This window comes from Bos indicus x Bos taurus, chromosome 19 (assembly GCF_003369695.1).
Source record: "Bos indicus x Bos taurus breed Angus x Brahman F1 hybrid chromosome 19, Bos_hybrid_MaternalHap_v2.0, whole genome shotgun sequence".
NCBI classification, from domain to species: Eukaryota; Metazoa; Chordata; class Mammalia; order Artiodactyla; family Bovidae; genus Bos; species Bos indicus x Bos taurus.
The window spans coordinates 53,195,430-53,221,571 of record NC_040094.1 but is presented as its reverse complement, the minus strand read 5'-3'; the positions used below and the strand labels follow the sequence as shown (position 1 = coordinate 53,221,571).

Here is a 26,142-nt window from a genome sequence, read left to right as displayed (position 1 = left end):
CAAATAAATTTAAAATAAATAAATAAAAATAAAGTTGTCTTAAAAATGTCTTAATAATGTTTTCCAAAACAGAATTTTCAAAACTAGTGCTTGCATTTGTGGTTTCTGTGTTTGTAGAGGAGATTTCTCTGGATAATTCCCCTTCGGGCAGTAATCATTTAGCCATTCTAACCTTGATTTAACAGTTTTTTAATGCAACTAACTTTATTTGTTTATTTATTTATTTATGGCTGCGCCCTGTGGCTTGAGGGGTCTCAGTTCCCCAACTAGGGATTGAACCTTGGGTCCTCGGCGGTGAAAATGGTAGTCCTAACACTGGACCACCAGAGGGTTCCTCTTAAGCACATATTTGATAAGTTTTTGGTATCAAAAAGCATGACTAACATAAGAGAAAACCTTTGGTTTTTCTCCTGCTATTCATATAATATTTTTATTTGATGTATTTTTTTTCCTGTCAGCAATGTGAGGCTATGAAGAAATTCATTGAGAAAAGCAACACCTTGTCTCCTGATATCAGCGCTTTTGCAATATCCCTTGTGAATAATGAACTACCCCTGCTGAGGACAGGTCCTGGGGTCAGCAACCTGGAAGGGACAGTAATAGAAATGGCTGTTCATGCTGCAACCGTCCTTCTCTGTGGACAAAGCCAAGTCTTAGGACCCCTGAAGAATTTGGCCTTCTTCCCACACCTCATGGTGGTAAGACTGGGATATGATTTCTTCTGCCTTCACAGGGAAAACTTTAGAGACCCAGCCGGTACCTCAGAAACTGTTGAACCTGTTTATCTTGTAGGTTCGCCGTCTTCCTCTTTCTCACTTGATGCTTTAGTCCACATGATGGCGAAAGCCTTGCCTTGCCCTTTGTCATTTCATAGAGACCTGTTCTGTGTTCTTCATAGAGAGCTTTTGGGGTCGAGAAGAAAGAAAATCAAGGTCACGTTCTTACTCAAGGCCTCTTGCTGAGCAGCGACAGCCAGTCGATGTGTTCACTAAGCTAAAGCCAGCTCTGCTTTTTTGACTTTTCAGAATGCCTTTCTTCCAACAATGCCTGAAGACTTACTGGCTCAAGCTAGGAATTGGAAGGGTCTGGAAGGAGTCACGTGGTACAGTAAGTGCTGGCCTGTGGCGGAATCCCACTCCTGAGCTTTGATAGCAACCTAAAACTACAGGAAACATTGGTATAGAATGGGGGTGCATGGGTTTGTGCCTGAAGGGTCCAAGGTGCCTGCCTCCTCCTGCCATGGGTGCCTTTGCAGAACATTAACAGTTTGCGGGAATTGGTACCTGCTGACTGTGGATGAACCAGATCATTCTTTTTCTTAGTCACAGGGAAAGGGTCCTTCCGGATGCACTTCTGTTTCCTGGAATACGCCCTTTGGGGGAGAAGGGGGCACTGGGAACCACATCAGGAACTCAGTCTAGGGCCAGCTCACAAAACAACCAAGGTTTTGACCCAAAGATAGTTCTTTTAGAAATATAGAACTGAGGGGGGAAATAATATAACCCATGACCTGATGTAAATTTTGCCATTGTCTTGAGTAGATAATCTTTTTAAAGTAGTTTTAAAAGTTGTTATAAAACCTGCTCACAGCAAAAAGAAAAAAAATCAAAGAGAATAAATGGAGGGTATAAAATACTATCCATTTTGCCTCCAAAAATAACCCCTGGTATGAGCCTGTAATCTAGTTTCTCTTTGCTTTGTGAAATTAAATGCAGACACTATTTTTCACTGATACAAGCTGAGCTCCTGGTATGTGTCAAATGTCTTTTAGTAAACTAGCAGAGTTTAAGATTTCTGGTAACATGCTCAGGACATCAAGTCCATGTCATTATTTGGTTAGACCAGAAAGCAGGGAGTTAGGTTTGCCTTTTAATGGTGGGTCATTAGGCAAAGCCTCACCAGCCAACATTGTGTCCTGTTCTTTCAACAGCATGTCCCAATGGTCACGTGTGCTCTGTAGGAGAGGTGAGTCTTGGTATATGGGATAGGGTTTGGGGAGGTTCAAAATGCATGTTCCTCCTCCAGGTCCGAGGAGGGGGCCCATGAGGGAGGAGGATAATGAGAGACTGGACTTCTGGGGAGAACACAGACTCATTTTGACAGCTGTTCTGTGGGGCTGCCCTCACAGCTCAGTTGGTAAAGAATCCACCTGCAATGCAGGAGACCCGGGTTTGATTCCTGGGCCGAGAAGCTCTGCTGGAGAAGGGATAGGCTACCCTCTCCAGTATTCTTGGGGTTCCCTTGTGGCTCAGCTGGTAAAGAACCTGCCTGCAGCTCAGGAGACCTGGGTTTGATCCCTGGGTTGGGAAGATCCTCTGGAGAAGGGAAGGGCTACCCACTCCAGTATTCTGGCCTGGAGAATTCCATGGACTGCAGTCCATGGGGTTGCAAAGAGTCAGACACGACTGAGTGACTCTCACTTTCACTAGGTATTCTGACTAAACCTCCAAACGGTATGAAGGTTTTCCAGCCTGGGTTTCTTGACCTCAGCCCTGTGGACATAAGGCCTTATTGTGGGGCTGGCCTGGGCATTCTTGCAGGTTTACAAGCATTCCTGGCCTCAACTCACCAGATGGCAGTAGTATCCTGTCTAGCCAGTGTGACAAATAAAACTGCCTCCAGATGTTGCTCAAGGTCCCCTGAAAGACCAAACTGCAGGGCTGGAACCATGCTGGCAGTCCTTCCTGGCCACTACAGTACAGAGTCAGCAACACAGGTCTTTGTGATGACAAGGTGTTGACTAGACTGCAGGCTAGATTACTAGCCCAGCAAGGAGACAGTCTAGACAGCAAAGGGTAGGAAAAGGAGATGTGTGGCTTGTAAGCCAGTGAGGGGAAGATGCGTGTATTGTTCATGTCTGAGTCCCAAAGCATCTAGCCAGGGCCATTCATAGTGTCATCTATACATGCTCAGAACAGGCTATTGAATTGAAACAGACAAATGTTATTTAATACAGTAAATAAGCAGCATGGAGGATAAACTGGATACATGCTTTGCACCTTATATTTCTGAACTTCTCACTTCATTGTCCATGAAATGGGATTAAAATAGATTCTTCCTAAGACTGCTCCCAGTACTGAAATTGTGTGGCGCAGGAATCTGAGACTGGTTTGGTTTGTTACAGACTACTAGTGTATTTATAGTAGCACACAATCTGATTTTGAAAAATGAACCTTTGGAAGTAGTAAATCATATGGTGACATTGTTTAAAAATAAAAAAGTCTAAATGGCATTAAGGAATGCCATTTAAGGAAGTCAGTTTGGAAGCTACTGTAGTATTCCTGGTGTTAGATAATGAAGCATTAAACTCATAGGAGAATGAATGGAAAACAGTGATGAATGTCAAAATAAAAGATTGAGTTTTCTATATTTGTCCATAAAGTGACTGGGAATAAAACTTAATAGCTTCTATTTTTTAAAAAAGTCTAAATTTCCCCACATACAACATAGTTGGCTGAAGAAGGAAATGGCAACCCACTCCAGTGTTCTTGCCTGGAGGGTCCCCTGGACAGAGGAGCCTGGTGGGTATAGTCCATGGGGTCGCAAAGAGATGGACACGACTGAGCTACTAACACACACAGCACAGTTGGCACGGAGTGCCTGCCCTGTCTCCCAGGGCTCCTGCAGCCCCACCTGACATACACATACACTGAAGGAAGCAATCCTAGTGGCATCCACTACCTTCTGTGCTAAGCATGTGCTCACTTTGGGATTTGTCCAAACTGATCTGGGGTCACATTTGTGTTTCTCCTAGTGTGGCAAGCCGATGCAACAGAGTTTTTGTATTGACTGTCGTGCTCCAATTGGAGGGATTAATCACCTACCGAAGGAGGGATTTCATGTTATCAAGTATGTAATTTTCTATTTCCTTTCTAAATAATCGAACCATGTGCTTTGCGGCTTTTTCTATTCCAGTTGATAAATCGATACTAAATATATTATCAATTATGATAGTACATTTGGATCTGGGTCATGTTGGATATCAATGCCAAGGTCTCTGTGGTCATTCATTAGTGAGGCATTTGATCTGTCACTGGCTAACTGGGCTTTTAATGCAAAAACAGACCTACCTTAATACTTATTAATACTTTTTAATTCAAATATCTTCCAGTTGAACCTTGGTTACAACCCCTGTAGAAATTGCTTGACATAAACAGGGTGACCAGATTCAGGGGGAGTTTAAGTCTGTCATTTACAAACTCTTAGCTTACTCTTTTTTTTTTTTTGAGAAAAATAGAGGGACCTAGTCAATCTTATCAAATACTTCAGAATCCAGCTAAAAACTGGATCTCATAATCCCACACTTGCTCATTAGACAAGTATGGTTGTAAATGCTCCCTTAATAGGAGGTGTGACCTCTCTACATTGATCTTATAGTCTAGCTATTTTGGTGCTGTTACAGTTTAAAATATTCTAACCTGTTATCTCCATAAACTATTAGAATGTCCTAGAATCTCCAGTATCATTTCAGCTGAACACAGCCATCACACTGCACCTCCCATCTGGGTGTGATGCCAAATCCTTTGCAGAGATTGGATCCTAGTTTTTAATGTGGGAAAAGGAGACCAGTGTGTATGTACTTCCATGTTAATGTCAGCTACTCCAGACTCTGTCCTTTGCCTGCCTGCTGCTCCCCCACTGATTCAGGGCAAGAAGCAGGTCCAGACCACCATCCTGACATATGGCCCCAGCAGTAGCACAAACAGCCAGTTTTGTTTTGATAATGATTTTATTTCATTATTATTATTTATTTGCATTTATTTTTTGCAGCATTTATTCCGGTACCTTAAGTTTTTGTTCCTTCAGTTTCTTCTGGGATATCTTTTTCTTCTGTGCAACCTCCTCTTCTGGTTTAGGAACAGTCTGTTCTTTTTCAGAAAGGATCATCTCAGTGTGGCAGGGAGAGCTCATGGAGGGGTTAATCCAACCCTGAGCTCTGTAAGTCCTGTGCCGCACTGTGGGGTTTTGTTCAACTGGCTGTGCTCGATAGGCAAGATAACCTACATCTAAGTCCTTCAGTTCGGCATCACCTTCTGCATTTTTGAGCGTGTGCAGTAAAAATTCAGCACTGTTTTTCGGCCGCCGACCCTGCCTTCAGCCCCAGTGCTTGTCCTTTGCACACCGACCAGCTCCACCACTGTAACAGTGGAGTGGCACACACTGCTCCTGTAAAGTGACATCCTCCAGATACTCGGTGGCTTTTCGGATATGCACACCCTCAATGGCCGGGGCGGTTTCACCAATGTTCTTTTTTTTTTTTTTTTTCACCAATGTTCTTAAAGTGAATCTTGATTTCCATGATTTTGTGGGGTTTTCTGGGTCAAGTGAATGCTGAACCATTTTTAGAGGTCATCTCAGGGCTGCTTATCAGAAAAGTTTATTTATTTGTTTTTTTTTTTTTTTTAATTTTATTTTATTTTTAAACTTTACATAATTGTATTAGTTTTGCCAAATATCAAAATGAATCCATCACAGGTATACATTTTTTTTTTTTAACTGAAGTTGATGTACAATACTATATAAGTTACAGGTGTGCAGTATTGTAATTCACAATTTTAAAGGCTATATTCCATTTATAGTTATAAAATATTGGCTATATTGCCTGTGTTGTACAATATATCCTTGTAGCTTATTTTATACATAATAGTTTGTACCTCAAACCCTCTACTATTATATTGCCCCTCTTCCCCCCCACTAGTCTCACAAACAGCCACTTTATACTGTTGTGGGCTTTTGGTCAGCCAGAAGGGGCTGTCTATAAAGAAAAAGACTTGGAAAAGTGGTCTAGGCTTATTACAATCAGTAACTTTCAGCATCATTTTCTTCAAGACCGTGAACCTGGTCTCTCGGTCCTGAGACTCTGAAGTGCGCCCCCAGAGCCAGAAGAAATGGTCTTCTTCAGCCTTCACCCTGTCTTCTCTCGTCCTTTCCAGGGACACCATGGACAGGACTCAAACTGGCCACGTCCTGGGAAACCCACCACCCAGAGGTGCGCCCGTGGTATCTGACCGACAGATGTCCCCAGTGGTCTTCCTTCTCATCCGGCTACTCACTCATCTGGCTATGCTTCTGGGAGCCACCCAGAGTCCCCAGGTAGAGCATTGTACTGCCCAATCATGTACTAGTTTCTATTGTAGTTTTTTCATAGTGAATCCTTTCATCTAAAAAACCCTACCCGGTTCCTGGGAAGGCCCTGCAGGGTCCTGCTTGGTTTCATTGTGGTTAACCCTGTTCTGCTCCAGTTCTCTGATTTTGCCCCTTGAAACACAAGACTGCTTCCTGTGTCTGCATGCTGTGAGGTTTGTGTGTTGTGGCCTTACTGACATCAGAAGCAGAAACTATTTAGGAAGTATGGGGAAGATCTGAATGCAGAAGTACTTGGATAAGGGGAAAGACAGATCGATGAATTTGTCTACTCCTTCCTTTCCGAGAGTATGAATGTATTGCTTCTGTGATAACTAAGTATCCTTTCCCAAAAGAAACAAGGAACTATTTTCTTACTCCTCTTTGAAGTTCCAATTTGTGATTCCCAGGGTTCTCATGAATTAGTAATTGTATTGGCAATAGTAACAAATGAAGAATGCTTTACAATATAAAACAAATCTTATTAACCTACATTTGTGCATATAGGTCTAGATGAAACATATTGAAGCCTGATACCAATTCTTTGACAATTAGATGGATATCAAACATTAGAATTACAATTTTATATAAAAATATTTTAAAAGGTTTAATTAAAATAAAAATTGAAATTAAAAATTTAGTATTATTTAAACCATTTTAGTCTGAATTTTTGTCATTGTTCTAATTTGTACGTTGACTTTTAAATTTTAGTAAATCATGAAAAAAAAATTAATAAATCATTTTTAGTAGTTGAAAAAAATAAAATTAATCGACCTAGCCACCCCCTGTGGATTTTGAGTAAGTCATTGTTACCTAACGCAGAACATAATGTAAAATTCACATATCCTAATTTTTCCCACTGTGGCCTATGGTGGTAAGGGAGACTACTTGTCACATTATGTAAAGTCAGTTTTTACTGAATAGCTCTGTGTCTCCGGTCCACACCTGGGAATGGAGAGGCTAAAATAACCATGATTTTACCTGTGTCTTTGCTGTAACTCTGGGGAGGAAAGAAATAGCATGTTGCATTTTATCTAAGTTAATTAACCATGAGAGCAAAAAGTTTCGGTTTTTAAAGTTCTTTATTTCACATTGACAATATAGAAGGCAGTCGTTTTCAGACCACATTCATTTCTGCTTCTCAGTTTTCTGTCGCCTCTACTGTTTGAATCATGCTGACATCCCTCCTAGAGACTGTCCTCTGGCTCGGAACTGGCTCTTCACCCCTCCTGACCTCTCCTGAATTGCCATCCCCTCCACAAACAAGACCTTGCTTGACATTTTGTCCCCTTGCCCCCACAGGACTTGATGAACATCATCAAACCTCTGGTGTGGGATCCAAAAGGGTTTCTGCAGCAGCACATCCAGAGAGACCTGGAGCAGCTAATGAACACGCTGGGGAGGAGCGCGGACGAGACCGCCAGCGTGGTGCACCTCGTCCTGTGCCGCCTTCTCCGAGAGCAGGGCCACAGTGAGGAGCTGGGCACGGAGCCAGGGGCGTGGGGCACAGCCAGGAGAGGAAGCAGGGCACTCCTCGACCCCAGAAGGAGATGAGGGGGAAGCAGGAAGACAGGCACTTTCCAGAGAGTCAGGGAGGGAAGGACCTGCCTGGCCTTTCCATTGACCCCCTGCTGGTTCGAGTGTATTTGGGAGGCTTTAGTTTCAAAAGTCAGCCTTGGATGTAGTTCAGCCACTGCATGGGGAACACAGGGCATCCAAAAGAAGCAACGTGCATTAAAGAAACATCAAAGAGACTAATGTTTGATAAGCGCTTGGAACTTGGTCTCTTTCTATTGGAGATCTGTTTTGTTTTACGGGGTCGGGGGAGCACCTTCTCTTCCTAAAATAATACTGCATTCTTGGACTGACTCAATATGTATATGCATCCACAATGTGTTACATGTAAAAGTAGGCTAACAACTATTAAGCTCATTTTCTAGTTTAAAGTCCACATAGAAAGAAAAGGTCTATAAGACAAGTTAGTAAGAGGGTTGTCTCTGAGTGGTGGAAGAACAGTTTTGTTTTCTTTTAGGTTATCTGCAAAAATGTTTTTAAATTACCACTCTAATGACAATGTTATTAAAAATAACAATAGCAATAAAAAGTTCTGGCACATGACAAGAAAATCCATTCCCACTTCCAGAGCTTTTTTTGCCAGAAATCAGCATCCGTATGGGCTTGCCTGTGGCTCAGCTGGTAAAGAGTCCACCTGCAATGCAGGAGACTTGGGTTGGGAAGATCCCCTGGAGAAGGTAAAGGCTGCCTACTCCAGTAGTCTGGCCTGGAGAATTCCATGGACTGTAGAGTCCATGGGATCACAATGAGTCGGAACAACTGAGCGACTTTCACTCATTCAACATCTGTATATATTTTCCACTTAGCAAAATCTGATTTTAAGTTTCTCATTCTGGAGTGGTTTCACACTAGGGAAGCTCAGCGAGTATCACACTGACAAAGTGGCCACATTCTAGAAGCATACTGACAGTTTATATAGCATTCTGCGTCGAATGCACCCACAGGGTCCTGCCTCCGTCTTCAAGCCCAGGTGGCAGCAGTTGAGACCTGTGGTACCACTAGTCACTGTTAGTTTGCCCCTGGGCTTCTGATTTAAAGTATTGTCCTTGCAGTAATTTTGTTCAGAATGGCTTTAAGGTGATAATTACGTGGGTTAGAGATTTTAGAGTTTGAAGTACCTTCACAAAGATCATGAGTTTGGTGGTAGCAGCAGGAAACATTTTTAAATGCTCAGGTTACTTTAGGAAAATATATCCACCCCTGCTCCCAAAAGGAGCATTATTTCAATTAAACATTTCTTCAGTGTTTTATGTAGAATGCTGTGGTTTTTGTTTCTTGGGTAACATACACATTTTTCTTTGTAGGGTCTTTAAATTTTGATGCACAATTGTCAACCAGAATACAGAGGAACAGCTGGGAAAATCTTGTTCAGTCTCTTATTCTGCGTGAACTAGAGGTAAGTGATGAGTAGCTATGGGGCTACTTTCTCTGGGAAAGTGCAGGAGGGGGTTTCCACAGCCTCTGCTGAGCACTTGATCTGTTGTTCCTTCTGGAAGTGTCCCTTAGAGAAAGAAACCCTAGGCTAAGTCACAGATTTAGGTGTTCTTTGTTTGGTCACCCCACCCTCCTGTTGCCCCCTCCCCATCCTGTCCACTCCTGAGGCAGGCTGGTATGTCAAGCTGAGGAATTACTGGGGATCCAGAAAGTGCAGGCAGTCATTTTCTCTCCACTACTTTTTAGAGCAGAATGTGCAAACGAGGCAGAGAAATAAACCCTGTCAGATAAGAATGTTACTGAGAGTAACTAAGACCCTTGGGAAATATAAATCAGCAAGTATTTAAAATAATGGTAATAAAATATAGATGTCTGAGACTTATTCTGTTTGAGAAGACAAAAACCTAGCATCTCACTTCCAGATCCCATGTCGCTTTCCTTACCTAGCATCTAGATAAAACCCTCCTGGCAGTGAACGCTCAGATCAGCCAGGATGAGCGCATCAGCTCCAACCCTGTGGCCAAAATCGTGTATGGTGACCCAGTGACCTTCCTGCCCCACCTGCCCAAGAATAGCATGGTTCACTGCTCTAAGATGTGGAGCTGCAGGAAAAGGATCACCATTGAGTACCTCCAGCACATCGTGGAGCAAAAGAACGGCAAAGAATCAGTGCCCATCCTCTGGAAGTTTCTGCAGAAGGTGAGGCTGCTTCGCTGTGACCGCGACTTACATGTCCCCTGGAGATGTGAAGGCCCTGCTCTCATTTAGTCTGATCAGTCCTGAGGGTGGGACAGCCATTAAACTACTTTGATTTTTGAATAAAGTGTCTCTGGCAGAAGAGTCAGGGATAGATATCTCCAAACACATCCATCTGTACGAGTCATTTGAAGCATAAAGGCACAGGTGAAATATATGCACGCGTTGGAATTAGTAGGAATCTGTAAAGTACTTGGCCAGGAGGGTTTCTCCCAATTACTCAGCAAGAAAGAATAGAATAAAATCTTTCCTTTATCTGTTCGACTTCATCCCCCCAGTGCCTGAAGCAGTTAGTCACCAATGAGTGTCTATTGAATGAAAAAATTTTAGTTGAGAATGCATAACTGAAATCCAACAAAAAATCTTCCCCTAAACCATTCAGAGGGAGGGTGTTGGGAGGATTGGAGGGGAGCAGAGCTGTAACGTGTGCATCATACCTTTCAGAGCCAGAAGTACACACTCTTCCTAACTTTAATCCATTTGAATTTTTATTTTCTAAAACACATTTTCTAATCATTCCTTCCATGCACCAGTACTTGCAGTCTAGGAAGAAGTAAGACGATGCAGAAATTTTGGTGGGTCATTTAATGAAAATGGATTCCCGGTGGGAAGGCCGTTGTGCTAACACTGTGATCTGTCACTGGTGTGCTCAGGCAGGTCCGTTACACTGAAGAAGCTAAGGTCCTAGGTCTTCAGAATGACACTGGATCATCTCTAAGCATCATTGCCTACATGCTTCGTCTTCTTGCTCTCAGCAGTGCCTCTCCACACCCAGCCCATCTCGGGCCCAAGAGGCTGTATTCTTTCATCAGCTTCTGGCCAACACATTTGCTGTGTCGGCCCTACAGTTTTGCTTCTCGACCCTTAGAGTGTAGAACACTGGCCAACACATTGTAAGCAGTCACTAAGTACTTGCTGAAGGAAGGGAAAGGTACTTGCCTTTCACCATTCTCAAGTACTATGTGTTACGTAAAATGGCACATTGACCATATTAAACTACAAATACATGGCCCGAGCCTGAAAGGTTGTTGTTGAATCACGCGAATACACCGGGATTCTTGGCCCCCGGAGGAGAAGAATTCAATCCGGGGCCAGAGATGAGGCTTGATCGCTCAGAGCTTTTGTGTAGTAAAGTTTTATTAAAGTATAAAGGAGATAGAGAAAGCTTCTGACATAGGCATCAGAAGGGGGCAGAAAGAGTACCCGCTTGCTAGTGTTAATAATGAGGTTATATAATCCAAAGAATGTCTGGAGGTTGTAAAGACCTCCTCCGACCTACTCCCATAATTTACATTTTAAGATAACACTGTCCTCAGGCAAGATACATCCTTGTAAAGACCAGGTATACTCCCATAATTAACATTTTAAAATAACAGAAGGTTGAATCCAAAGACTGTCCTTAGGCAGGATACATTATTGGTATATAATCCTAAGGAATGTGGAGAAAGAAAAAAAGTTTGTCCTTTTTTCCTCCTTGAGAATTCCAGACCCCTCTCTCCTCGGGGACCCCTAGACTCCCTATCAACCTGCCTAGGAAATGACTCTCTCAAGCCAGCCCCAAAGTCTGTTTCCCAGGAACATTATCTAGGTACACTAAAGTGTTCCTGGTGGTCTTCCCTTCTCTAGGAGGCAGAACTGAGACTGGTGAAATTCTTGCCCGAGATTTTGGCCCTGCAAAGGAATCTAGTGAAACGATTCCAGAATGTTTCAGAAGCTGAATACAGATCCATCCAAAGTTTCATTAGCGGTCATGATTCAGGTAAGGCTCTGCTCCCACAGAGCATCAGGACTACCAGTTCAGGGCTAATGTGTGTTCTGTACCCTAAGCTTGTAGCATGAAGCAGTGGGTGCTGTGAATGCCTGGGACATTAGAGGTTTCTGCTGTATCAGTCCAGAATCTCCCTCTCTCTCTCTGGTTCCTTAAACTCAGCTTTAGTTTAAACAGCATTTAGAGTGTGTTGGTGATGATATGAAGGTGGGGGTCAAAGAGCAAGTAGTTCTGTTGGTTTGACCTAGATGGGAGTAGGTGTTATCTTGCAGTTCTTAAAAAGTGTTTTGTTTGCTAGATGGGCTGAAAAAGTTAACCCGCAGTAGAATCACTATCTTTCTGTCAACATGGAACAAGCTGAGGCGATCGCTGGAGACCAATGGTAAGTCAACTCCCCTTTAATACTAAACATCACAGGAGCACCTCTCTGAAGGCCTGTTCTCTCCAGCCTAACTCTGCCCTGTTCCGTGTGTGCACAGCACCATGCTGTGTGTCTCTAATGCTGGATCTGTGGACTCTTGGTGAGGGTGTCTGAGATGAGTGCATAATATTTCAGAAAGAGCAACCCCTCAGTCCTCTTGAGTCTATAAATTCGGTATCAAAAAGCAGCTGAGACTATTTGAAACTTGTCAGCACGTAAAAGAGATGTGGGAGACAGAAGCACCCTTGGTTCCCAGCTCTGTTCTGTTGAGGGGGCTTCTGCATTGCCTCCCTTTCCACTGTGGTGGGCTCCTAGTCCTGAGGCTATGAAAGAAACAGCAGGGAGGTGACTGCCCCTCTGTCGTTTAAAGGTGAGATCAAGCTGCCTAAAGACTACTGCAGCTCCGACCTGGATCTGGACACTGACTTGGAAGTCATCCTGCCTCGCCGCAAGGGCCGGGGCCTCTGCTCCACCGCCTTAGTCAGCTACTTGATTAAGTTGCACAATGAAATTGTCTATGCGGTAGAGAAGTTCTCCAAAGAAGACAACAGGTAAGCAAGCAAGCCGACAGCAGGGGACGCTCTTTCAGCACAGGAAGTCGTTTCTGGGGGGAACAAACAGGAAAATAGGGTCACCAGACCTAGAGACAGCAAGCCAGGCTTCAGGTCCTTCTTAAACAGAAACCCCTTCAGCTACACTCACAAGTGTCACAGATTTGCGTGTCCCTTCACCTGCACAGCCTATGGCAACGTCAGACAAGAGCTGGCTCTGCACGGACAGGCCACGTGCACCTCACTGGGACCCTGAGCTCTGTCTCTCTGTCCCCAGCTACTCCGTCGATGCCTCTGAGATTGCCGACCTGCACGTCATTAGCTACGAAGTGGAGCGGGACCTGATTCCACTGATTCTCTCCAACTGCCAGTACCAAGTGGAGCAGGGCGGGGAGACCCTGCAGGAGTTTGACCTGGAGAAGATCCAGCGCCAGATCATCAGCCGCTTCCTTCAGGGCAAGCCTAGGCTGACCCTCAAGGCAAGGCTGACCTGCTGTATTGACGTGGCCCACGTGTCCATGGTCCACATGTCTGTGGTCTGTGTGTCTGTTTTGCAAAAGTTGCCTGAAGTGTGGCTTTGATCACAGCGATTTCAGAATGAAGAGGGATCCTCTGGACCCTTCGTCCACACTCCCAGTATCTGTGACCACACCTGCATTCAGGGCCAACGGCTCTGCAGAGTCGTCTGTGCATCCAATCCACACCTCAGTACCCCAAGGGTGACTGCAGATCTCAATGGACTTAGTCCGGATTTCTCTGCCGTAGTTAATGGCACCACCAGCCACCCACACTGAACCTCATTGTTTTTCCCCTTTTCCTTTAGTCTGCAAACACAGTCTGTCATCTCTACCATCAGGCGCCTCCGTTTCACCAACCAGCCCGCTGCTCTAGTTCAAAGCATCTGTCCTTAAGCTCCACTGCTGCAGTAGCTCCCAACCAGTCCCTGTCTTCAGGCTCTTTAGGCCACATTTCTAACATCCAGAAATGCATCTCTCCATCCACTTCCCTGCATTGAATCCCATAACTGCACAGGCTGGATCACTCTCCCTTCCCCGAATGCAGCCTGCACTGTGCTTGTTGCTTCCAGGTCCAGTCAAAGGTGTGGTACTTTGTTCTGTTTATGCTTCCTCCCTGCCTGCAGTTAGGCGGCGAACTGTTTGAGCTCAAGCCTAATTCATTCTGCTCTGTCAGCTGAGTGCCCCTCGCTCACGGTCTGTGCTCAGTGTGTCAGTACCATGCCCTTGAGACCTGCCTGCACTGGTGGCTCAAGGGCCACAGAATACTATGTGACAGTGTCTGCTTGGCCATGGCAGGCAGGCTGGGCTCCTCACTGTGTCCCTGTTTCCATAGCTTCCAGGATAAACACACACATCATGAGGCAACAAGGAGCTGCCTGCTTTGCCGGGTGATGCACTGAAATCCCTGGGACTACCACTGAGTCTCAGCTCAGGCATATATTGTCATCTGATGGAAACCTCCACAGTGGATTCCATTTCCAGTCTTTTTCTTTCTCCCTTTAGGGATTACCCACTCTGGTATACAGACGGGACTGGAACTATGAGCATCTCTTCATGGACATCAAGAACAAAATGCCACAGGTGATGATCAACCTTATTTGCGTGTGCCTCCGTCTTACCAGAGTGTTTCCGCCCATGTTAGGACTCTTCCGCCTTTACTTGGGGCATTTGCTGTGAGCACCAAAGAATTTCAGGGCCTCCCTCTGTTCTGAGTGCCATGATTCTTCTAGGGGGCACACAGGACCAGCAGAAGTTTTTTTATTTTTCAAGTATTTCTTTATTTGGGCTGCCTCGGGTCTTAGTTGCAGCGTGCGGGACCATCACCATGTCATGAGGGAGCTTTCACTGTGGTGCACAGACTCACTAGCTGTGGCACACGAGATCCTGAGTGTACGTAGTCAGTAGTTGTAGCAGGCAGGCTTAGTTGCTCCGTGGTATGTGGGATCTTAGTTCCCTAACCATGGGTAAAACCCGCATCCCCTGCATGGCAAGGAGGGTTCTTAACCACCAGCGAAGTCCCAGCAGACGTTTTCTCGTTCAGTATAAACAGATTGAAATTTTTGTGCTTGTAGTTTTTTAGTAATGCTGTCATGACTGTGTATGCTGAGACAAAAGGTCCAGAGAACTTACTTATTCCTGCTTTTCTGATTTATGCATGTTGTGTGAGTTTGTGGGGGCTATCTGTGTATGTGTGTGTCCATATTCATATCCTCACAAAGTTGATTTGAGCATTCAACAAGTTCATCTCTCTTTCTGTAATATATCTGAATATTGCTACGCTTAAGAAGCACCAAGTGCAGACTACTACTGTTATTAGAGAGCCTGTCCCATTCCGTGGCCTTGGCAGTGAAGAAGATAAGACTCTTGCAGGGTAGTGGTGCACAGCATGCCCCAACTGTGGACCCATCCTGCTTTTGACTTCCTAGAGTCCCCTCCCCAACTCGGCCATCACTGCCCTCAGAGGACAACTGCAGTCCTACAGTGACGCCTGTGAAGCTCTGTCTGCCATAGAAGTCACATTGGGATTTCTGAGCACAGCTGGCGGGGATCCAGACATGCACTTAAATGTGTATATCCAAGACATGCTGAAGATGGGCGATCTGACCTCACTGGTTTCAAAGGTAGGTCTCGTGTCTGGCCTCTTCCAAAGGAAATTAGCATTGTCCCCTCCATCGTCTCTCCACTTCCTACTGGGATACCACCCCCTAGGGAGTAGGGTTGGTATCTACTATCTAGGCAGCCCCTGAAAAGGAGGGGAGGTGAAAATACCTCGTTCCCCAGCCAGTCTACAGTGTAAACAGAACACATTGACAGGAGATGCAGAGATGTACTCGGAATGTACAGATTTTGGAAGCACAAGTCTGCTGTGGTGTGCATGTAGACTGGTGCTGCTGCTGGACCCCAAGATGCTGCAGTGGGAGAGGGCTTTCAGAGACATTTCAGAGTTGAGGCAGGAAATTAGTGGACGAAGCAGAGGTGGCCTCCATAGTAAAGGAGGTGGAATCAGTGCAGGGCCAAATGAAAACAGGGCCTCATATTCAAGAGTTCTCTTCTCTTTCAGGCCTTAAACAGATGCAAGTTAAAACATACCATCGCCCTCTGGCAGTTCCTCTCTGCCTACAAGTCTGAACAGCTACTTCGCCTGGGAAAGGTGAGTTTGGCCTCTTCCGTCCACCTGGACTCAGGGAGCCGCACATTCCCTTTCCAGGCTTCATGTATCATTTGTTCTTATTTCATTCCAGAAGCCATTTGGGGAAATTGATTCAAGGTACAAAGCTGATCTCAGCCCTGAAAATGCTAAGCTGCTCAACACCTTCCTAAATCAGATTGGCCTGGATGCTTTCCTCCTGGAGCTTCACGAAATGATGATCTTGAAGCTAAAGAACCCCAAGATTGCAGAGAGTTTCAACCCTGAGTGGAGGTACGGGCTTGCAAGCCTGCCAAGCGAGGCACACATACAACATTCTGCCATGTCTCCCAAGATTTTCCATAGTCGTGGAAATTGTTCTTGTCTCACTGCAGCATTTGGTTTCCTGCTGATTTACCATTGTTGTTCAGTCACTAAGTCGTGTCCAACTCTTTGGCAACCCCATGAATGATAGGCTGCCAGGCTCCTCTGTCCATGGGATGCTCCAGGCAAGATTATTGGAGTGGTTTGTCATTTCCCACTTCCTGACCCAGGGACTGAACCCGCATCTCCTGCATTGCAGGCAGATTGTTTACCCCTGAGCCATCAGGAAAGTCTGATTAACCATTATCAATTGCAAAAGTCATATATTCACATTATGAGTAGTGGTCTTCCTATGTCAGAGAGATGTGCATTTTAACTTTGATAGAAAAAGCTACACCAATGTATAAAGAATACCGAACACTGAATATTATCCATCTTTCATATTTTTAACAATCTAATGGCCAAAAAATGGTATCTCATTTTTGCTTATATTTTCCCATTTACTGGTAAGGCTGAAAATACTTATCAGCCATTCGTGTATCTTCCTCCAAACTGCCTCCTGATTATTTTTCTTTTGGAGTATTTGTATTTTTCTTAATATTTTATCTGGTATGTTACAATTGCTCTATCTCAGTCTTTAATTTTATGAAGCCAAATCTGAGAGAATTTTCCTATGAGGTCTCTAGGAAAATATACCTCTAAGGGTCCTGTCCCAAGGCTATAAAATATTCTCCCGTGGTTTTTCCTTGTGCTTTAATGTGTGGTCTGAGGAAGAGATTTTCACTTTATTGTTTTGCTAAATAGATAAACTCCTGTTTTCCTCACTGACATAGGGCTTCATAATTGCCATTTTCCTCCATTATGCTATGTAGCATATGCCTATTTACATTTGTATTCTTTGAACTTACTTAAGAAATCTTTACTATCCCGGACTTTTTAGTGTAGGAAAAGAATATCTCTTCCTAGAGAATTTATGATCTTTGTTAAACAAATCATGAACTGGACTAGAAGCTTTATTAATGGTGAGGCTTTGTTTTTTGTACAGCAGACATATTACTAGAGTGTTTAGAACCATCTGGCTGGGCCCTTATCAAGGGGAGCTCCTTCCCATAGAGTATGTGCACTCCAGGGTTGGGGCAGCAGGGATGCACTGGAGCCCTGAAGCCAGGATTCCAGCGCCAGGCCAGTGACTCAGCGGCTCAGCTGCATGTGCTCAGTCTGACTCTGTGCGACCCCACGGACTATAGCCCGCCAGGCTCCTCTGTCCATGGAATTCTCCAGGCAAGAATACTGGAGTGGGTTGCCATGCCCTTCTCCAGGGGATCTTCCCAACCCAGGGATTGAACCCAGGTCTCCTGCATTGTAGGCAGATTCTTAACCACTGAGCCAGCAGTTAGTTGTCTTTAAACTGACTCTCAGTATTACCGGCCTTAATGAGCACTTTAGTCCTGTGATGACCTGAAAAACTGACCAGTGATCACATGACTCCTTATGTCACATGACTATTTAATGCTGTCTATTATTCCTTGGTTTTTCAGCCTGAGAGATACACTTGTGAGTTACATGGAGACTAAAGACAGTGAAATTCCTCCTGAAATGGAATCTCAGTTCCCAGAAGAGATACTGCTTTCCAATTGTGTCGCTGTGTGGAAAATGGCTGCTGAACTGAAACGGAATCGACAAATGAGATAGAATTATTTCCTGTCTCTACAGGGGACTTGGGCAGAGAAGGCTCTTCCCTCCTCATGGGCGGGTGCTTAGAAGGAAAGCTGTGGGCACAGCACTAAATTTGAGACCAAGATGTGCTGTGCTGGCTGACAGCGTCTTGAGAACCAAGCTGTTTCAGGAACATGTGTATATTCAGAAACTTATCTCCTCATATTCGGAATACCATTCATTGGTAGGTGAGAACTGAAGATTACATGGAACTAGAATAAAGCACCATCCTCTAGGAGAGACCAAAAATAGCTTCTCAGCTTCACACATACAAACCTGTGCCCCAGGTGTCCTAGTCTCTTACCACGCGCGTACCCAGCACACCAGGCCCTGCTTCCTCAGACTACTGCATGCTGAGAGGGACGGAAAATAAGGTTATTAATTTTTGCCTTCTTTTCTAGTTTATTCTGCAGTCACAAAAGAGAAGCTGGCTTTCTTCCTTCTTCCATTCCTTTAAATTCAGAGAATTGTACAAATACTTCTAGGTCTCCAGGAAGATACAAATACAAGTCAGGCCATTCTGCGAGTGCCTTGATGCCAAACTAGCCAGCCCTCACCCATGCCCACAAATGATTCACTGCCAAATTTCAAGGGTCAGAGCCCCAAGCTTTCATTGTGAAGAGCGCTGGGCCAAGAGTCAAGGACACTGTTAGTGACTTAGTTTCCACATCTACAAAATGAAGGGACTGGATTGAAGGCCAGATTTCCTGCCAGTTCTAGTATTCTAGTAAATTCTAAGTGAAAGTTGATCAGTGTGAAATTAGATCAAATGCATCGTTCTGGCATTTCTGGGGAAAGTTTTTGCTTCTGTAGGATTCTGATAAATAATAAAGCTCTTAGCATGGTCTTGATTTTCCCAAGTGTATGACTACCTGGTCCTTTCTTTGGGTCTCAGTCAAGGCACAGAAACAGACTCAGAATATACAACCAGGCAAGTTTCTGATAAAGGAAAAAGAGAATAGTCAACACACCCCAAGCTTGTGCTGCTATTCTCACTGTAAGTGTTGTGTCGTATTTTCAAAATCCACTTGGTGCTTCTGACCTCTCTGGGCTAATTCCTGTTCCTGGGTAGCTCGGCACCTGTTAGCCCTGAGACAAAAGTTGTTTACAAGTCAGAGGTAAATGTCTTTCACACACATTCTGAATAAGATGATGACTCAATCAACTTGAAATTGGGCCCACAGAATGGTGAGAGCTACAAAAATAGAAAATGCTTGCCAAGGACAATGTAGGCTCTTCAGCGCCACTGGAGGGAGCTGCAGAACAATTTGTGCTCCGATTTCATTATTTTGGTTTCTCTTCATTGTGGTTGAGGAAGGGGAGCACAGGGACCTAGGATCTGGTACCATATCCACTTGTAATATAGTAACCTATGTTTATCTAATAATTCTATGCAAAGGCACTCCGCAAGGACATCTGTTTCCTAGATTGTGTGTTTAATGGATGTGGGAGTTGGGGAGTTGCTTGTTCATCATTTCAGTTTGCACTTGGAACTCCTTTGACACCTCAGAATTGGGATGGAGCTGGCCAGCCTGTGAAGACCTCCTTTGGGGGGCAGGGGAGAATTTTTTCCCCGCTGTTATGAAGGGGTTTTTTTTGGGGGGGAGGGGGGGTGTGATGAAGATACATTGTTTTGTATGTTATGCTTTCAAAGTGTTAACTGTCATTAGCTAACACTATCTTGTTGTTTGTACAGAAATATACTGGTCTAGCACAGGCAAATGTAAATTTTGTTATACTTGTCATACCTGTTTCAATAAACTTGCTAAAGAATCCTCTCTGGGAAAGAGACTTTGGGGAATGGTTCCATGTGTTTGTGGAAATGTCCTTGCAGGGATGTCCAAAACATGGAAGGTTCTGGACAGAAAACGTGAACTCTGGTTTAGAACGTTAACAGGGTAAACTTCCTCTGGACAAAATGACAGCAGAGCTGACATGGAGTTTCACACTGCTCCCTGGTTTCCAGGCTCAGGGGCCAAAGCTTCACCCTAGAAGGCTGCCCTCTCACTCCCTGCCTAATAGGATTTTCCGGGAGGATAGCAGAGCTCCAGCCAATGAGGAGGAAGAGCTGACTCTGGCAGGGAGCTGGATTGTGGTTTGGGGAAGCAGCTCCTCAGGAAAAGGAAGTAAAGACACTTGAGAGAGAAACAATAAGGTTCCAGCAGCCCACTTTCATTCAAGTGGCAAAACACTGCTTTAGGGGAAAACTGCATTTTCTCTTCTAAAAAGGGGTTCCTCCAGGAGAGAACCCATGGTCTGAACCCATAGTAAGAGGAGGTGCTGGTTCACAGATGTGCCCCCTTCTGTCCCCTGTCTGTCAAGTCCACCTGCCTTCCGTTCCTCCACAGCTTCCCACTGACCCTACCTGACCTTCCCCTCCAGCCTACTCATTCTTCTTTCCAGTCATATTCATTTTTCTGGACTTCACATACTACACAATTCCTTCTGCTTTCAGCCCAAACAGAAACAGTCACTAGGATGATGGTGACTTAACCTGAAAAATCTTCACAACTAATCACTGTTTTCTTCCTATGACCTTACTATGTGTGTAAATTATTTACCTTTCACTGGTGTCAGTGGGCCTTAGGAAGCATAACTATGAACAAAGCTAGTGGAGGTGATGGAATTCCAGCTGAGCTGTTTCAAATCCTAAAAGATGATGCTAATAAAGTGCTGCACTCAATATGCCAGCAAATTTGGAAAATTCCACAGTGGCCACAGGACTGGAAAAAGTCAGTTTTCATTCCAATCCCAACAAAAGGCAATGCCAAAGAATGTTCAAACTACCATACAATTGCGCTCATTTCACATGCTAGCAAGGTAATGCTCAAAATGCTTCAAGCTAGCTTCAGCAGGACATGAACTGAGAACTTCCAGATGTATGAGCTGGATTTAGAAAAGGCGAGGAATCAGAGATCAAATTGCCAACATTCATTGGATCATAGAAAATGCAAGGGAATTCCAATAAAACATCTACTTCTGTTTCATTGACTATGTTAAAGCCTTTGACTGTGGATTAAAACAAACTGTAAAAAATTCTTAAAGAGATGGGAATAACAGTCCACCTTACCTGTCTCCTGAGAAACCTGTATGCAGGTCCAAAAGCAAAAGTTAGAACTGGACATGGAACAATGGACTGGTTCAAAATTGGGAGAGGATTATGTCAAGGCTGTAGAGTGTCACCCTGCTTAGTTAGCTTATATACAGAGTACATCATGCAAAATGTCAGGCTGGATGAATCACAAGCTGGAATCAAGATTGCCAGGAGAAATATCAGCCACCTCAGATATGCAGATGATACAGCCTTTATGGCAGAAACTGAAGAAAAACTAAAGAGCCTCTTGATGAGAGTGAAAGAGAAGAGTGAAAGAGCTAGCTTAAAACTCAATATTCAAAAGACGAATATCATGGCATCCTGGGGAAAAAGCTGAAAGAGTGACAGATTTTATCTTCTTGGCCTCCAAAGTCACCGTACAAGGTGACTGCAGCCATGAAATTAAAAAGACGCTTGCTCCTTGGAAGGAAAGCTATGACAAACCTAGACTAAACATTAAAAAGCAGAGACATTACTATGCCAACAAAGGTCCACATAGTCAAAACTATGGTTTTTCCAGTAGTCATGTATGGATGTGAGAGTTGGACCAAAAAGAAGGCTGAGTGCTGAAGAATTGATGGTTTTGAATTGTGGTGCTGGAGAAGGCTCTTGAGAGTCCCTGGGACAGTAAGGAGATCAAACCAGTCAGTCCTAAAGGAAATCAACCCTGAATATTCATTGGAAGGACTGATGCTGAAGCTCCAATACTTTTACCGCCTGATGCGGAAGAGCTGACTCACTGTAAAACACCCTGATGCTGGGAAAGGTTGACGGCAGGAGGAGAAGGGGACAACAGAGGATGAGATGGTTGGATGGCATCACCGACTCAATGGACATGCTGGAAATAGTGAAGGATAGGGAAGCCTGGAACACTGCAATCCATGGGGTCACAGAGAGTCAGACATGACTTATTTTAGCGACTAAACAAACTGAGACAGTCATGAGCTATTTCATTTCCTCCCAGGTTCAGGCAATTCCACTTCGGAAACAAACTTCTACTGACAAACAATCACTGTGGAAAAGGGCCTTGCTCAGTAGGTAAAGCTACCCATGTCCAGCCCCACACAGGGCCACTGCTACATCTTTTAATATGTTCTTGCCAAGTATAAGGTCACTGTATCAGCTGGACCTGGAAAGACACTAGATGAGGACATATTAATAGAAGAAGAAAGCCTGAGGCCTTGAGCTGAATAACCATCCATCCATGCCATGATTTGCATTTATATTGCTTTTTCTAATCCCTCTAGTTATTAATTAGTCCCATGCTCAAACATTATGAATCCCATTTCCAACTGGAAAAACACCAGGAATGTGCCTTCTCCCAAGAAAGCAAATGCTGACAAGATTCACACCTCATCAGACTGAAGTGTATTCTGAGGACAGCAAGGCTGTGCTTCCTTCTGAGGAGCTGGGATTATTTCAGGAAGCCATCTGGGGCAACAGCAGAGAGAAACTGGAGAGGAAAGGGCCCAGTGGGAGCACATGGACATCACCCCTGTGACTGCATATCCTATAAAGGCCTGCCTTTAACCCTGCTCCCCTTCTTTTATACTGAGACCCACGTGGGGTGTCCCACTTTCCCCAGCATTCCCTCCTCATCACCACGCCTGTACCCTGAAGCACATCAGAACCTCCATCCAGACCACTGCTCTCTCCTCAGCACCCAAAAACTGTCTCCGTCTCCACAGGCCAGTGAATGGCTCCGGATTACTGGATCGAAAGCCCTCTGCATCCTGTCTGTAACACAAGGCTGACACAGAGTACAGCCCAGGTGGACCCCAGAGTAATTCTTGGCCCTCCCATTTGCCTGCTGTCTGGCCTCAGGCGAGCCACTTCACGTCTTTACCCCTCAATTTCCCCATCTGTAAAATACAGTGCTGTGGTGAGAAATAAGAGGGTGTGGGTAAATCACAACACAGTGCCTGGTCTGCTGTGAGTGCTCAGGAAACAGTCCTCATCCCCTCCCCCAGCTGAAAACTTACCCACATCTCCAGGCCCATCCGTGGTCAATGCCATATGAAGCCTTTCCTGAAACTCAGACTCCCGTCCTAGTCTCCTGTATTTTCCTCTTGAGGTTTGTATTCAGATTACTTATCCATATACTTCTCCAAATTCCCCTAGTAGAACATAAACCACTGGTTAAATTGCTGCACCTCAGCCTATCTGGTCACCTTTCAGTACATCAAATATACCAACCTCTTTGCTGTCTCAGCCCTTTACATGTGCTGTTCTCTTTGCCTAAAATGCTCTCTTGTACTCAACCTTCAGGGCTCCTTTTACCACCAGTTTAAACAGGCTCCCATATTCTTTTCATGTCAGCACTTAACACAACTGCAGTTCTACCATCAGGAAGCTGTAACCTCAGCATCTTGTACAACACCTAGCACAACGAGAATGGAATCATTATTCTTTCAACTGACAAGCAGGGGTCAGTCAATGCCCCACAGGTTGTCCCTATTTAGCTTTTCTGCTCACCAAGATCCACCAGGTCAAATTTATGAGTCTGGACCCACTAAGGACTGTGTCCTGTCCTCAAAAAGAGTCACTGAAAGTGAGGTCAAGGTACCACGTAAATGGAAGATGCTTGGTCATACTGTTCAGGACACACTACCCCAAAATATGGCACCTTGGCATATTGATCTTAAGCCAGAGAAATTTTAGACAATGGCAGAAGCAGCAAAATCACTCCTGCTTCAACCATTTTTCGCTCCAAATCTCCCAGGTGAAAGGTCCCCTCCCAGGAAGGAGAGGGACATTCTTATCACCAGAGGCAGGGGGTTTAGGGTTGAGAAGGCTGTGTGAGGAAAGCTCGATCTGGTTTCACTATTTACTACCCACAGTCCAAACCTCTCTTGCCTTATCAGTTCAGTTCAGTTCAGTTGCTCAGTCGTGTCTGACTCTTTGCGACCCCATGAATCGCAGCATGCCAGGCCTCCCTGTCCATTACCAACTCCCGGAATTCACCCAGACTCACGTCCGTCGAGTGAGTGATGCCATCCAGCCATCTCATCCTCTGTCGTCCCCTTCTCCTCCTGCCCCCAATCCCTCCCAGCATCAGAGTCTTTACCAATGAGTCAACTCTTCGCATGAGGTGGCCAAAGTACTGGAGTTTCAGCTTTAGCATCATTTCTTCCAAAGAAATCCCAGGGCTGATCTCCTTCAGAATGGACTGGTTGGTTCTTCACAAATTCATTGTTTCTTTCTCTAATAGGTATAAAGCTTTCGTTCTGGCCACTTCTTTAGGTCTCCACTCTCTAGTGAAAGGTCCCCTCCCTGTACGTGTAGCAGAGAAAGTCGATCAGTCGTGTCCGATTCTTGGCGACCTTATGGACTCTACAGTCCATGGAATTCTCCATGCCAGAATACTGGAGTGGGTAACCTTTCCCTTCTCCAGGAGATCTTCCCAACCCAGGTCTCCCGCATTGCAGGCGGATTCTTTACCACCTAAGCCACAAGGTAAGCAGGTACGCGGAGAAACTCAGTAAAATATGTACACATGCTTTTCTCCTGCAGATCTGTGTTTGTCAGTGTAACTTTCACATGCCGTCAGAAGCTCTGGAGGGGTAAGACTTTCCCTTCCCCGCGGCTATGTCAGAAGGTCAACTCTGATGGCTGGCTGCCGCTCTTTCGGAGCAGCTAATGCCCAGCTAGGCCTCCGGCCACCAGACGGCGGTGTCCAAGAGCCTCAGCAAACGCTGCCACGGCGACGACGCAGGCATAGCGCCTGCGCGCGGCGCTCCGGAAGTGACGCTACAGGAAGGGGGAGCTCCAGGCAGCGGCATGGCCCGAAAGGCGGCTGGAAAACCGCCTGAGGAGATCTTGTTGGATTGGAAACGGTAATGAGGCAGGGGACGCGCGAAGTCCGGGGATTGGAGCGACGTGGTTCCCCGCGGACCTCCGACCTCATAACCCCTGACTTAGGGCCGCAGGGGCCTGGGCCTGCTTTTGGCTTGCGGGCGAAAGGGCTGTAGCTTCCGGGACCGCGTCTGGGTCCCAGGGGAGGGAGGGACTTCGAGACCAGGAGGGTCCCTGGTAGAGCTTCGACTCCCGGGCCTGGAGTCCGCGTGAGGGCGGCCTTAGCTGGGCCGCGGGGTGCGGGGCTTCTGGGCCGCGCGGCCCGCTGGACCTGTTTCTACTCTCAGGGAGCAAGCCTCGTTGAAGGCCCGTGTTGTGGACCGGGACACGGAGGCTTGGCAACGGGACCCCGCCTTCTCAGGCCTGCAGAGGGTCGGGGGCGTGGACGTGTCTTTTGTGAAAGACGACAGTGGCAGCGCCTGCGCCTCCCTGGTGGTGCTCAGCTACCCAGAGCTTGAGGTAACCCCTAGGGGACTCTGGCCAGGGGCCGCACCGCTGGGTCCCCGGGTGCATTCGTGAGAGAGGCGGGACACTGGACAGGGAACAGTGCCAGGGTAGAACCCCGCTTCTCCTCTTGTGGGAGTTCACTAATAAATTGGAAAGCTTTTGAAGAAAAGAGGAGGGGAGCAAAAACTGACTAGATTCTGTGACCTAAATCCAAATTAACTCATGATCTCCAAGTTTGGCAGTCATCTTTTGCTCCCCATCTCAGGAACTCACAGCAACATACCCCCAAGTTGCCCAAGACGCTAGAAATCTTTGTCTTCCCATACCCCTTAGCTGGTCACACACTAACTACATTTTTCCCACCACCTAAAATCACTGGAGTCTGTCCCCTTGTCTCTATCGCTGCTGCCCCTTCTTGGCTGTACCACTGTCACCTCTTGCGTAGGGGACAGGCGGAATCTTCCCAGGGTCCTTTCTCCATGTTGTCAACAGAGCAGTTTTCCTAAAAAGCAAATGTGAGCAGTCACCACCTAGTCCAGTTAAAACACTTAAGTGCCCATCCTGTGATCGCACAGTAAATAAAAGCAACACTCACTAACCAGGCATAAAGGCTCTTCATGATCTGACCCCTGCTTAATATAACTCACAGTAGGCTCACCTCTGGCCACCTGCCGCGTTCATCACCCACTCCCCATTCTGGAGGACTTCCGCTTCCTCAAGCACTCCACGCTGTATCTGCCTGCCTAACCTTTGCAGTGATGTTTCCTCTCCTGGAATATTTTTCATCTGGCTAACTCCTCATCTCTTAGGTCCTCCAGTAAGTCCCCCACCTCGTCCTACAAGACCAGGGGTTGCTCCTAGCATCCTCTCATTCCTCTTTATCACCTGGGATAGAATTGGCCTGTGTGTCTCCTGCACCAGAATGTAAACTCCA

At 45.5% G+C, this 26,142-nt stretch overlaps 2 protein-coding genes across 6 annotated transcripts in view; both read left to right on the top strand.

Annotated features, from left to right (window-relative positions):
* The window catches only part of LOC113877699 (E3 ubiquitin-protein ligase RNF213-like), a 122,222-nt gene extending 102,619 nt beyond the window's left edge, over positions 1-19,603 (top strand). For all 3 annotated transcript variants that reach the window (XM_027518079.1, XM_027518077.1, XM_027518078.1), the window contains 17 exons: positions 459-698; positions 1,026-1,107; positions 1,931-1,965; positions 3,755-3,849; positions 5,934-6,093; positions 7,426-7,594; positions 9,003-9,094; positions 9,580-9,831; positions 11,515-11,647; positions 11,955-12,038; positions 12,448-12,628; positions 12,906-13,107; positions 14,149-14,226; positions 15,072-15,266; positions 15,707-15,796; positions 15,888-16,066; positions 17,635-19,603. In XM_027518079.1, the coding sequence (XP_027373880.1) occupies positions 459-698; positions 1,026-1,107; positions 1,931-1,965; positions 3,755-3,849; positions 5,934-6,093; positions 7,426-7,594; positions 9,003-9,094; positions 9,580-9,831; positions 11,515-11,647; positions 11,955-12,038; positions 12,448-12,628; positions 12,906-13,107; positions 14,149-14,226; positions 15,072-15,266; positions 15,707-15,796; positions 15,888-16,066; positions 17,635-17,788 (2,421 nt within the window). In that variant the 3' untranslated portion in view covers positions 17,789-19,603. The remainder of the gene's footprint in view (positions 1-458; positions 699-1,025; positions 1,108-1,930; positions 1,966-3,754; positions 3,850-5,933; positions 6,094-7,425; positions 7,595-9,002; positions 9,095-9,579; positions 9,832-11,514; positions 11,648-11,954; positions 12,039-12,447; positions 12,629-12,905; positions 13,108-14,148; positions 14,227-15,071; positions 15,267-15,706; positions 15,797-15,887; positions 16,067-17,634) is intronic.
* A 5,048-nt stretch (positions 19,604-24,651) lies between these two features.
* ENDOV (endonuclease V) overlaps positions 24,652-26,142 on the top strand; it is a 79,204-nt gene continuing 77,713 nt past the window's right edge. For all 3 annotated transcript variants that reach the window (XM_027518071.1, XM_027518069.1, XM_027518070.1), the window contains exons 1-2: positions 24,652-24,742; positions 25,049-25,220. In XM_027518071.1, the coding sequence (XP_027373872.1) occupies positions 24,687-24,742; positions 25,049-25,220 (228 nt within the window). In that variant the 5' untranslated portion in view covers positions 24,652-24,686. The remainder of the gene's footprint in view (positions 24,743-25,048; positions 25,221-26,142) is intronic.